Genomic DNA, 12,997 nt, shown 5'->3' with positions numbered 1-12,997 from the left:
GGAGGGGTTGGCGGTGGGGTGGGGGTCGGGGCTCAGCATGTCACATCATGCGACTCCGGTAACACACACCGGGAGTGGTGGGAATTCAGTGTGGGATTACTGAAATGGGTGATTACTTAAGTAATTAATGCATTTGATGCACATTGATGCCATAACGGCGAGCGTTAGCATGCAGTACACCATAAGTGTACTGCATTGCATTGAAAATAATGGGTGTGGGTGCCTGTGTGCATTGCCCTTAAGAGATTTTTTTTGTGAACTTTAAGCATAAACATAAAATGATAATCCCATGATATAAACTAGATTATTTTGCTTCTAGATTATAATTAAGATGCTCTCTAACAATTGAAGCTGGGGACAACAGTCCATGGTGGATCATGCAGATAACTGTTTGTTACCACCTGTTCATTGTAGCTCCACAGGATTTTACTGTTTGTGATGTTGAATTAGCAACACAGAGCAGGTATAACAGAGATTCTGCTAAGCATAAACAAGAATGTCATTAGAATATTATTAGCATTTTGAAGAAATACCCAGGGTCCTTTATTATAAACAGTTTCAACACAAGCTTAATGAATTCATTTTCTCCAAACAAAAAACATAAAGGCAAAGATCCTGTGCTCTGCAATTCAACACCAGGCTTCATCAATTTAAGGTCAATCAAATGAAAAAGTACACAAATGGAAAATGTTGCATAAGCTTTTGTAATGTAGATCGTCCCACTTTCATTTGCTGGCTTTAACCTGGTAGAACCTCCACATGGGTAAATACTGTTCTGCTACAGTAAATATGTGTACAAGAATAAAGAGAGCAAAAACAGGGCTGAACAGATGGGAAGCGAAGTAGTCGACAAAGAACGCTCCGCACTCAGGCTGTGCCACAATGTATGTACTGTCTGTGTATATGTGCATGTGTTAGTGTGTATGTGTGTGGGTCTATATGGGTGTACTATATAGGGATCACTCTTTTACCAACTAAAGACCGGTTTATAAGTTACACTTAGAGTTACTCTGCTCAGCTGAATGAGAGAAACTGTCTCACATGTGAAATCATATTTTAAACTACTGATTTAAACTCTACAATTTACATCAGTAAAAGTAAGGAGGAGATCATCACATGTTTCATCTTTTAAAGTCCCAATCCCAGATTTATTTGACCACATTTTACCACATTTCTCTTTTTCAGCAAATAGACTGGGGCTTTAAAAAGCAATGTCAAAAATTTGACATTTCATTTGAGTCCCACCTCTGTAGCAGAGCTTGGCCCTGCTGGTACTTTAAAGTCTGCCTCCAGTGAGGGTTGAGATAATGCAGCTAGTTTATACACAGAAATAAGAAGAAAAAAAAACATTTTAAAAGCTCCAGACAGAACTTCTGACAACAGAAGCTGGACAAACTAACTAGGCTCATAGCTAAAGGCAGCATGCATGCACATCACAAATTAGGATGTTTAAACAAAAGCACAACTCTGCAAACATGGTACTATTTTATATGATTGTTAGTCGTTTTGACAACACATACACTGCTTTCACGTCAAATGAGTTCTGAATTAGCTTATTTCATTTCTAAAGAAATACAAATCTAAGGTGTGAATACCCCAACTAAAACATTAGCTTTCTTTTGTGTTCAGCTTTCACTTATATGTTCTTCATAGATATTTTTTCTACTGTATATTCATATAATCACATCAACAAGATGGTTCCTCTTGAAGTGCCAATTTAAGTGCTCCAGTCTGAAGGGGTCTGAAACAAAGACAAAGGTCCTAATTGAAGTGCTAAATTTCTCAAAGCGCCTGCAGCTGAAAACAAAGTACCCGAATAAAGTCAGATCACTGTTTTTCTTTTTGTCAGTAGATGTTTGTCTTATTCAGGATCAATTTGGAAAAAATATTAAAGTATCCATCACATCACTGCACTTTTTTGCCATTTCCAAATATCAAGCGGCAAAAAAGCATGTCTGCAAGAGTGTGCACAAATAGCATCTTTAAATACTGATAAGAAATAGGATTACAGAAAAACACAAGGCAAAACAGTTTTTTTTTCACATTTAAAGAGGAGTCAAAGGTGGAGAGGAACTGGCCTGAGCCACACCTTACAAACACATCTTGAATGTCTTAGCTTTTATACATGCATGGGGCTGAAATTTTTACGTGTTGATGCATGTGTCTGTATGTACTGTATGCGTGTGTCTACGTGTGTATCAACCTGATTTCCTGAGTATAAGAACCCACCATGATGGGGAATATTAGCTAGGCAGGACAGGAAACAGCAAAGCAAAGATTTTCCCTTAGCAAAAAGGTGCTTGATAAAACCCCAGTGAAAAAGAAACATCTAAGTGTCTACCTGTACAGAATCACTGTTACAGTCATCATGCTCCATTCATGCTCCATACTATATACATTTCTGCCAAACAAGCACTTGAAAGTCACCATTACAACATCCAAATACAATGGTATTGCTGATGAGTGGGCAATAAAAATAGTCATTTAACCGCCAGCAAAAACTTTTTTCCTTTCAATTCAGTGCTGAGGAAGGCAAAGGAGGAATGTTTTCGGATACAGCCTGTACAAAGTTCTCCTGTACACAAATACACATGTGAGACATTTGAAGACATTTTTGCATATGAACATTTTAAAGTTTGACTGCATTATGACGTCCTCATGTACAGAAGCTGTATTCGCATTTTTCATGAATCAGGTTGAACATTCAGAGGATTTTTTTTTTCCTGAGTTTGAATTGCTGTGACGAAAAGGGCCACTAAGATAGAACAAGAACAAAAACACACACACATAGAGAGAGAGAGAGAGGTAGAGAAGACAGAGACGAACTGTGGAAAAAGAGGAAATGTGACAGAGAAAGACAGAAACAGAAACACTGGGTACAGAGAGAGACAAAAAGCTGCTGTTTAGGTCCAATGAGGTTCAACTTTGAGTTGTAATGAGTGATACATGAAGAGCAGAGTCTCCGCTGTAGAAGTCGCTGCTAGGGTGAATGTAGCACCATTGTGAGGGTTTGGTGAGAAGCTCCCACTCTGTCATGATAGGAAGAAAATACCTGGAGAACAATATTGCTGCTGTTAAGACAACTTTAGTGTCAATCATTCAAAACAACAACAAAAAAAGACAGCACAAAAAGACATAAATACAAAGAAAGCTTGGTTTTCAGTGAACACTGGGCGAGGCTGACGTCTCAACAACCCGAGACAGGGTTTGTCTGAAAAGTAAAATTAAATAATAAAAAAACATCAAAAACAACATTGAGAACCATCACTACTTAGTACAGTCCTTCCTTGGCTGCTCATCAGTTGTACATTTGTCAGTCATTTCCTGACAAAAATCAACTGTTACCGTCTGGTTAGATTTTTCTGTGAACAGCCCTGCCTGTGTGTTCAAGCTGCCATCTTGGCTGTCCAAATCTTTGTCCGCTCCATTCCTGACAGATGAGTCAGGCTCACTCTCCGAGGGGCCTGGTGACCCGTGGAAGCTGGGCTCCGGGGTGACCGAGCCCGAGGGGGTAGTGAGGTCAATGCTGGTGGTGTTGGTGGCGGTGGCGGCAGGGCTGCAGGCAGGCTTGGGCTCATGGGCAGCATTGTTGCTGGCAGTGGAGTTGGCAGGACGGAGCACTGGGCAATAGTGGTGTAAAGACTGGACCTGTTCTGGGCTCAGCTGGACATCCCTGCACACCTCCTGGGACAGGCAGGAGAAGTTCTCCCACAGCTCACCCATACATGCCTTCAGCTGGTTCCTCTCAGTCAGCAGCTTCTCCTTCTCACACACCTGCACGCACACACACACACACAGAGTGAAAGAATGGGACTGATTTTAAAAGTGCAGCCAAAAATGTCCAGTGAGTCCACTTTAAATGCCACCACACAAGCAATGACAGTGTGCATGACCAAGCCACATACTCAGTATGGTTTCCAGAGGGCACTCTGATGGTGTGAAAGTGCTGACAGAATCACATTATCATTTCCTTGGTTGAGGTAACGTCTAGCGCAGAGAGGCGAGTTGGTGACAGTGCTGCTGGAAGCAGTCAACTCACCAGTTTTCTGATCTCACACTCCAGGTTCAGGATGCAGTCGAGCTTCCTCTTGCGGCAGCGCTGTGCCGCGATGCGGTTCTTACTCCGCCGCCTCACATCGTGGATGAACTCGAGCTGCTCTGAAGTCAGTTTGTGCATTTTTACCAACATTTGGAAGTCATTCCGTGGAAGATTTGTGATTTGATCGACAGGGAAAGGGAGCTTCACCTGGAAAAGATAGAAAAAGATTAGACATCAGTTATGACACGGATGTAATTTTGTTTATTATTCATTATTAAGATGCATGGAAGTACCAGGTTCATCTTTATTTGTACGGAGCTGAAGTGTGGCACTGGAATAATTATAAACTTTGACAGTGTTTATTCCATGATTTCATTTAAATGTGCAAAAACTACATTATTAATTTCGTTTAATCAATTAATGGTGCATTATTTAACTTTTAATTATTGTAGTTGGAAATGAAAAAGCCTTTGTAAAGCAAATTTGGTGATTCCATTTTAAAATCTAAAGGCCCACACCCACACAGGTGTTCTGAGTCACGTTCACCAATTAGACTTCTGCTAAGGTAGAGTGGAGCTTTCTGGGGTTTACAGGAGGCCACCGCAAATTATCACTCGACTATCAGGTGCAATAAAACCATCAGGAGACTGGAGGGCATGTCAGCCAGTCTGTGCACTTACACAAAGACCTGAGAAATGATCTGATCAGCTGAAATAAGTGGCATCACCTGTGTAGGTGTGCAGTTTGTGTGCCTTGATACAAAGATGTTATCTATTATTTTGAGTTCATAAATCCACTGTTTGAAATTGCACACTGCACTGCTTTCCAAATGGGATTCCAATACATTTTTGGATTTTTATTTATTTATTTATTTTTATTTATTTATTTTTTTTACATTTGCCTATAATACTCGGTTTAATATTTCTCTAGAGGTATATTACTGGTAGTGTGGAAGGGGCCTGACTACCTCCTTTTGTGGGAATCATGACCTCAGTATTTCTATGATCCTACTACTGTTCTGAGAACATGACGCCCTCCTCCTGTCCAGGTCAACTTTAAACAACAGAGCTGTCTACACGGGCAGCATTGTGGCTCATGGGTGACTACTAGACATGGTACTGTATGTACTGTTGGTGGTGATCATGAAGAATAAAATACAACTTTCTATATTGCTGATAGCTGATTTCTATATTTATGTCTTAATAAAGGGGTGTGGCCAGACCAGGTCAAACATGATGCTTTTTAAGTCTAAAGGACATAATTTCTGGATTTTCTCTGTTGCCTGTAATCAACACTGTAGATTAGACCAAAATTAATGGATAACATAATTAAGTGGCTGTGTATTTTATTATAAATTTCAAACGCATGAATCTGCTGTTATTACTTTAAATAAAGAACCTAGAATTTCTTTTATCTTACATCATTCTAATTGTAAGTTTTATTTTGTGGCATAAAGCTGCAGCCTCTTCTGCATAATCTATGTCTCAATTTTATAACAAAGGCAAATGACTGTACAGAATACACTTGATATAGGACAGTTGTTACATTCCACCACAAGATGGCACAAGCACCACTCCAGAGGCCTCACTAAACTAGACTCGGTCTCAGATATAGCATATTCTCAAGCAGAGGGGAAAAGGTGATCCAAGCAGAGTCCCTCTCCATCTGTCCTGGAAGTGTGCCAGTATGACAGATTGAGGGGGGCAGTGACTTGTCACCCTGATCCAAATCAGTGTCAAGATATTTCTGGGGTCAGTAGTCTTCACAGGCTGCAGAACAAAAGAATTAGTGGAATAAATGCAGAAGTGCTTTGGCAGTACAAAGCAAAATCAGAAAACCACTGATATGACAACATATCAAGGTTGTATGTGCTTATTCTCTTGATCTCAGCCTGGAGAACAACAGTAATTCATCTTCTCTCCCCCAGGTGATGGCAAACCTTATGATATGCGCATCACAGGCAGATCCACCTCAGCAGTATGTATGTGCACCAGGGAGCTTTAGCTTTAGGCAGCAAGGGAAGCAGTGGAGGCACAACAAAGAACCAGAGGAAGGCAGCCGTAGAGCTTGGCAGAGACGAGACGAGCTGCAGCTCTGTCTTTCTCCTCTCCTTCTCCCTTTGTGGCTGCCTCTGAAGAACAAAGTCAAACAAAGGAGAAAGAGAGGAGAAAAAGGAGCAAGCGATGCGACTGCACACTTCCACTGTACCTCGGTGCTCAAGCGGGGTCCAGATCTGCCTAAATGTTAAGATCGCTGCAGGCAGAGGTTGCGAGAGAGGCCACCAGACAGTGGTGTAAGTGCCACACTCAGGGGGTAAAGTAAGGTGCCTACTCATGACAGAATCCAAATTCCTCCTCCTGAAAAGCAAATCTAGACGTCCATCTATCTTTGTGTGACAAAATGGCTTGAGTCTCCTCATTAGAAGTGCAGCCCTCTGAGCCACCAGGAGCCCTAGTTCTGATCTCAGCTCAACATCCGCATGCAAACATCCATCCATCTTCATCCGCTTCATCCGAGACCCGGACCCGGGCATGTCAGCCAGTCTGTGCACTTACACAAAGACCTGAGAAGCGATCTGATCAGCTGAAATAAATAATGACCCAAACTTTCAAGGCCACACTCGTTACATTCTCACTACTTTGCCAGGGCATAACAGCTCTAACCTCAAAGAGAGGCATGGGGAGAGCTATAAACTTCTGTATGAGCTGCCAGGAGAAGATTTCTGTGCTTAGTTAGCTTGTGTACTATAATGCACAGCAGTTTAAATACCACAGAATCTGATATGATCTTTGCCTAGAAAAACAAGGAAGAAGGACACGCTGCATCCTTGTGCTGCCCTCTTTCTCCCCTTCACCCACCAGTCACTGGTACGCAGGGGATGGCTAAATTTAGCTCTCCAACATGAGAACCAGTTTAGCAGTAAGGCTGGGATGACAGAGTACACTTCAGTGCTGGTCATAAATTCACACCCAGCTTTTCTGGATTTATATGTATTTCTCAATTCATTTCTCCACCCTACCCTCAGTCACTCTCTTTGTCTGGGCCATTATGCTGCAAATGGGGTGCAGAGTAAAAAGTAGGGCTCATCTGTTATCAGGACCAGAGCTGTGCTGGGCCTCAGCCCTGACACAAATAATGGATGTTCCAGTTTCAAATTCAGCCTCAAAAAGCAATGTGAAACAAGAGAAAGATTCAGTCAAAGAGGTGAGATGATCATTTTCATCTCCTGAAGGAGTTTTTCTTTCACTATGTTCTGGTGTATTTATTTTCATACACCGGGGATAAACTGTCTGATCTTCTGACTGCTTGTGTTTTTGTCCTTTTGGACTTTTTTTTTTTTAGCAATGATGGAACATGATAGAATGGATGAATTTCACAGCTACATTTATGGACCAGACGACAGCAAGAATCTACAAAAGCAACAACAAAGAAGAATTTGTCTTTTAAAAGGAACAGTCTGACACTTTGGGAAATATGTTCTTTGTTTCTTATCTTACCCAGGATCAGATTAAAAGATTCACGGTGTACTGCCTCTGTGCACTTGGATGTGTTTAGACTGGCTTATTACACAAAAATATTGAACTGTTACTTTAAAACAAAGCCTACTTATAATGCCTCACCACTATAGTTTCTTCATTTAAAACCATCACTTATGTTAATTCTCTCCAACAGAGAGATAAGAATATCAATCTTTGTGCCTTCAGTACAAAGCTAGAGGTGGTTGGCTTAGCTTAGCCCAAAGACTGGAAACAGAATGAAACAGCTAGCTCTAGCTCTGTTTACACTGATAAAAGTACTACCAATACTTCTATAGCCCATCAACTAACAAGATGTTGTAATCTATTTGTTTCACCTGTACACACAGGAATGTAAAAATGAGCAGCCCATTGCAGTTTTAGGGGGCGTTACATGCTGGAACAGACAGGTGGAGTGACTGTGTGCAGCTTCCTGGAGTCTTGTCAACGGTGAGGTTATCACATTTACTGCCATCATGCCTGAAGAGAGAGCACAACCAAAACCTCTGTGTTCACTGACCTGGTATCTGTTGATAGAAGCTCTAGCTGAAGTTACTGCAAAATACACTATATTGAATGGATGGATAAACTGTTTTTGACAAGAGACAGTTTCAGCATGTAACTCCCTCAAAAACCACTGTCATTTTTACAGTTCTGTTTCTCTTTGTGTGTTGATTAAACAAACAAGACAAAAGGTGTGAGCTAGTTAGTGGTCTTATCCAGATCTGTCAGATTTTTCACTTGAAAACAACTGTTTGGTTTTACGTGGAGGTGTGATCACTGGTTAAGTAGGTTGTCTTTCCAGTGTGAGTGAAGCTGGCCTGCAGCAGGTGGAGAAGCCTCAGCATTCACCTCATTCCCACAAAAACATATTCTCTCTGCAGCAGGTTCACACAATACCCCTAGCAGTTTGCTTTAAAGCTGAAGGAATTTTCTACAATGATTGCTGCCTGACACCTCTGTAATACTTGTCCCTTACCTAATCCACACTAGAATAAGATCTTATAGTGAATGTTTAATACTATCTCTGCAATTAATCCTGTTACATCTCACATGCCTGTAGACATGATTATAAAGGAATATCACACACACATCTTAATAAAGATAAGGTTAAGTGGCTCAGTTGTGCTAGTTCTGCCCTGAGGGATAAAGTAATAATTTGCAACATTTTGCAGAGAAATGGCTGTTTTCAACAAAACAGCTCTTGTGCTGGATGATGTAATCATGAATCATTTCCACCTGTATCAGCTTCATAGAAACATTTTATCTGTACATAGATTCTGTATATACTCTATATTCTATAAATTCTATTTATTTATGTTAGAGGCATTGAGGCATGTACATATTTTTGTGGCAAATTCTTTTTACATTACTGGTAGCAGCTACTGCAACTCGTGTGGAATAAACACATGAACAAATGTGGAGTGAAAAAAGTGTCAGACAACAATTTGATGGAGTACTGGAGCTCAGGACCCAAGTGTGATTCTTGGTGTACCAGTGCTAAAGTAATCCCACATCAAACTGGCTCTTCAGGGCGGATTGTTTGGGTTGAAATGTTTGTGTGGAAGTAAGCTATAGTAAGGCTGAGGTTAAGAGTTTGATTAAAAGGAAACTGAAAGTGAAATGACAAGAACTGAGGGATAAAGATGGCAAAGGTTAGCTCTATTATAACATTCAAAGGAAAGTAGGAGAAATGAGAGGAAGTACTGGAAATAGGAAGGAAGAAGATATGGTATCAAGATTGAGATTTGGGCATACTGGTTTACTGGTACATTGAAGTTAATCAAGAAACACACTACAGGGGAATGTGAGATGTGTAGAGTACAAGAAACATGGAACATGTTTTAATGAGCTGTCCCAGGTTCAGGCAGGAGAGGGAATCATTTAAAAATACTGTTTTAAGAGGTGGAATGAACTTTAGTTTACCCGAGGTGTTGGAACAAAGGCCAGGGGATATAGGATACAGAGCACTTATTAGGTTTTTAGAGAGCACAGGGTTACACAAGATAATATAAGGTGAACTGAGTGGGGTTATTTTGGTGTGGTGGTAGGTAGGGGCCGTTCTTATCCACACTCCAGTCTGGAAGGTGGCGGTAATGCACCTAAAGCTGGTTGCCAACCACCATTAAAAACAGCTGAAGAAGAAGAAGAAGAAGAAGAAGAAGATTGTTCGGGTTCGGGGTGACAATGACATAATGAGTATTGTGAGATTGTCAGACTGCGTGTGGGTATTCAATATGGCGATACACAGTCACTGAGTCTAAACAAAATTTTGCTAGCTATTTTTTCAGAGTTTATAACCCACTACTGTCAGGAATTGGCATGTGAAGCTGCCGATAATGTCAAGGGGTGAACTCAATTACATAGCCAAACGAGTAGAAGCAAAAACTATCTCTTTAATAAGAGCAATGGCAGCAATCAGAATCAGAATCAGTTTTATTGGCCAGGTGTGATGGACACACGAGGAATTTGACTCAGGTACATCGGCTCTCAATGTGCAAACAGTAAACCAGCATAAGGCTGTGTAATATAACAAAATAAGCAGTATTAACAGCAACAAACAGACAGTAAACAATGCAGACAACAAGGAATGTTCATTGAAATGAGATAAATAGGGATAAGGGATAAAAATAGAGTACTTAAAACTAGAGACCTGTACGAGTCTGTATAATCTGTACAATGTATATATACACAGGTATTGCACTGAGGGTTATTGTCCAGTCATACTGTCATATTGTCATGGGTCAGGTGTTCATCAGAGCCACAGCCTGGGGGAAGAAACTGTCCCTGTGCCTGGTTGTCTTGGCACACAGTGACCTGTAACCCAAATCAGACAGTGATGGAGGTGTGGAGAACAGACTTGATGATTCCTCTGTAGAACTGTTTCAGCAGCTCCTGGGGCAGGTTGAACTTCCTGAGCTGGTGCAGGAAGTACATCCTCTGCTGTGCCTTCTTGGTGATGGTCCTGATGTTGGACGTCCAGTTCAGGTCCGGAAAGATAGTGGATCCCAAGAACTTGTAGGACTTTACTGCTGGTACAGTGCTGCCAGGTATGGTGGTGGTGGTGGTGGGGGGGGTTCGTCCTGAAGTCCACTGTCATCTTCACTGTTTTGAGCATGTTCAGCTCCAGGTTGTTGTGGCTACACCACAGGACCAGTTGCGCAGCCTCCCATCTGTAGACTGACACGTCATCTTCTCGGATGAGACCAATGACCATTGTATCATCAGCAAACTTAAGGAGCTTGACAGAGGGGTCCTCCGAGATGCTGTTGCTGGTGTAGAGTGAAGATAGCAGAGGGGAGAGCACACATCCCTGGGGGGCGCCTGTGCTTATTGTCTGGGTGCTGGATGTGGTTTACTTCAGCCTCACCTGCTGCTTCCTGTCTGTCAGAAAGCTAGTTATCCACTGACAGGTGGGGGCAGGCACAGTGAGCTGGGTCAGTTTGGAGTGGAGGATGTCTGGGATGATGGTGTTGAACGCTGAGCTGAAGTCCACAAAGAGGACCTGTGCATAGGTCCCTGGGGAGTCGAGGTGTTGCAGGATGTAATGCAGCGCCATGTTCACTGACTTGTTTGCCTGGTAGGTGAACTGCAGGGGGTCTAGCAGGGGGTCCACGATGTCCTTCAGGTGTGCCAACAAATCAAAACGATACAGAAAACTGATGAAACAAGTAACACTCTCAGTCAGTAATACAGTCCAGGATCAGAGCCAGCAAACTTACACATACAAGGTATCCACGAAAGCATGGTCCAAAAGAAAGTCCAAAGGTCAAAACACAGAAAATACGATCAGAATCAGAGGGTTTAGGCAGTACTCGGTGGTCACAAGGTAATCCGTGGTCAGAGCTGGAATAACAGGTGCAAGGAAAAATGCTGGAAAGTCTGAATATGAGTAATCTAGCAGCTTCCCGGTGGGGGAAAGCTGCCTATAATGGGGTGAAAACAGGTGTAAAGAATAACGACTGATTAAAGTAAAAAGTATTAAACTGAGGTGAAACTGAAACAGGTGAAAGTCTGAATATGAGTAATCTAGCAGCTTCCCGGTGGGGGAAAGCTGCCTATAATGGGGTGAAAACAGGTGTAAAGAATAACCACTGATTAAAGCAAAAAGTATTAAACTGAGGTGAAACTGAAACAGGTAGTAATGTCAAAATAAAAGCATGGGAACAGAAACAGGCAGGACAGAATCATGACAACTACTGGTATTAAACGAGCAATCCATCGGAATTGCAAGCTGCTGTCAATAACTGCAATCGGCCTTTCATATATGGCAGGATTTATCTGACCTAGAATCTTTCATCGACCAATACTACATTCACTGCAGTATGGATACCACCAATACAACCCAGCAAGACACCCTGAAGCCAAACAAATGGAAAAAGACCTCTTCTACAAATACAAGTGATCTACAGACGACAGACATTGAGGTCAGTGTTCTTGCATCCATCAATGAAAAAATCAATTTACTAGTCACACTTCATAAGGAAATAAAAGAACTCCAGTCAAGCCTTGAATTCACCCACAACTACACTGAAAAGTTAGAGTAGTCAAACAACTCTCTCCAAGCATCCATCAAAACCCTCAGCGACAAAATGGACTCCGTCATGAAAGAAAACAAAATAATGACAGAAACGATACTGGACATTCAAACCAGAAACATGCGCGACAACCTGATCTTTTCCGGCAACAACAAGAACAATCACCCGGTAATCCCGAAGCACTGGTTAAGGACTTCATGAAAAACCAACTCAAAATTCCACCGGATATTGTGATCGCCTGTCACCGCGTACCTGTGTTTTTGTTTGTTTATCACACCATGTGGAAATGTATACTTGTCTATGTTTTCTTGTACTGTTATGCCCACATCCACAGTTTAAACCACATACATACTGTATATGTATACACGCACATGCATCAACTGCTAATCCTCTTTTATGTCCATGCAGATTCTCAGTCATCCAAGTCAAAAATCTCTCAGACAGAGAACTCATGGACACAGAAAAAGAGGTATTAGCCAAGGAATTGAACTTTGCGGTCACACCCAAACAAATCCCTGTGGTAGACTTCATCACAGCCACAGAGTCAGCCATTAGGAACAACAAGCTGGCTGAGACAGAGGCGGAAGAACTGCGGATGAAGGTCACAGCCGCTTTGGCCAGTGCCAAACTCCCACTCTTGAACCTTACCCCTGAGGAAAGGATGGCTTTAGCACTAGAGAAGGATGAAACCATCACAATCCTTCCAGCAGACAAAGGCAGATGTATGGTAGTCCTAAACTCAGCTGACTATCAGACCAGAGTTTCCGACCTCCTCAGTGACACGACCACCTATGAAGCACTGAAGAGGGACCCCACCAGTGGCAACAAGAAGATTATAGACTGTTTAGAGAAGCCGGAAAAGGAGGGCGTTATTGGCAGCAACACGGCTGTGCTATGGGCTCCCC

At 41.9% G+C, this 12,997-nt stretch overlaps 1 protein-coding gene across 6 annotated transcripts in view; it reads right to left on the bottom strand.

Moving 5' to 3' along the window:
- Positions 1-33: 33 nt before the first annotated feature.
- The window catches only part of bach2b (BTB and CNC homology 1, basic leucine zipper transcription factor 2b), a 108,248-nt gene continuing 95,284 nt past the window's right edge, over positions 34-12,997 (bottom strand). For all 6 annotated transcript variants that reach the window (XM_020612902.1, XM_020612905.1, XM_020612904.1 and 3 more), the window contains 2 exons: positions 4,040-4,246; positions 34-3,774 (listed from right to left, as the gene is read on the bottom strand). In XM_020612902.1, coding sequence (XP_020468558.1) covers positions 3,268-3,774; positions 4,040-4,246 — 714 coding nt within the window. In that variant the 3' untranslated portion in view covers positions 34-3,267. The remainder of the gene's footprint in view (positions 3,775-4,039; positions 4,247-12,997) is intronic.

The sequence above is a fragment of the Monopterus albus genome, unplaced genomic scaffold (genome assembly GCF_001952655.1).
Source record: "Monopterus albus unplaced genomic scaffold, M_albus_1.0 scaffold128.1, whole genome shotgun sequence".
Classification (NCBI taxonomy): Eukaryota; Metazoa; Chordata; class Actinopteri; order Synbranchiformes; family Synbranchidae; genus Monopterus; species Monopterus albus.
The sequence above is the reverse complement of the archived record's forward strand: the minus strand, read 5'-3'. Positions and strand labels throughout refer to the sequence as shown.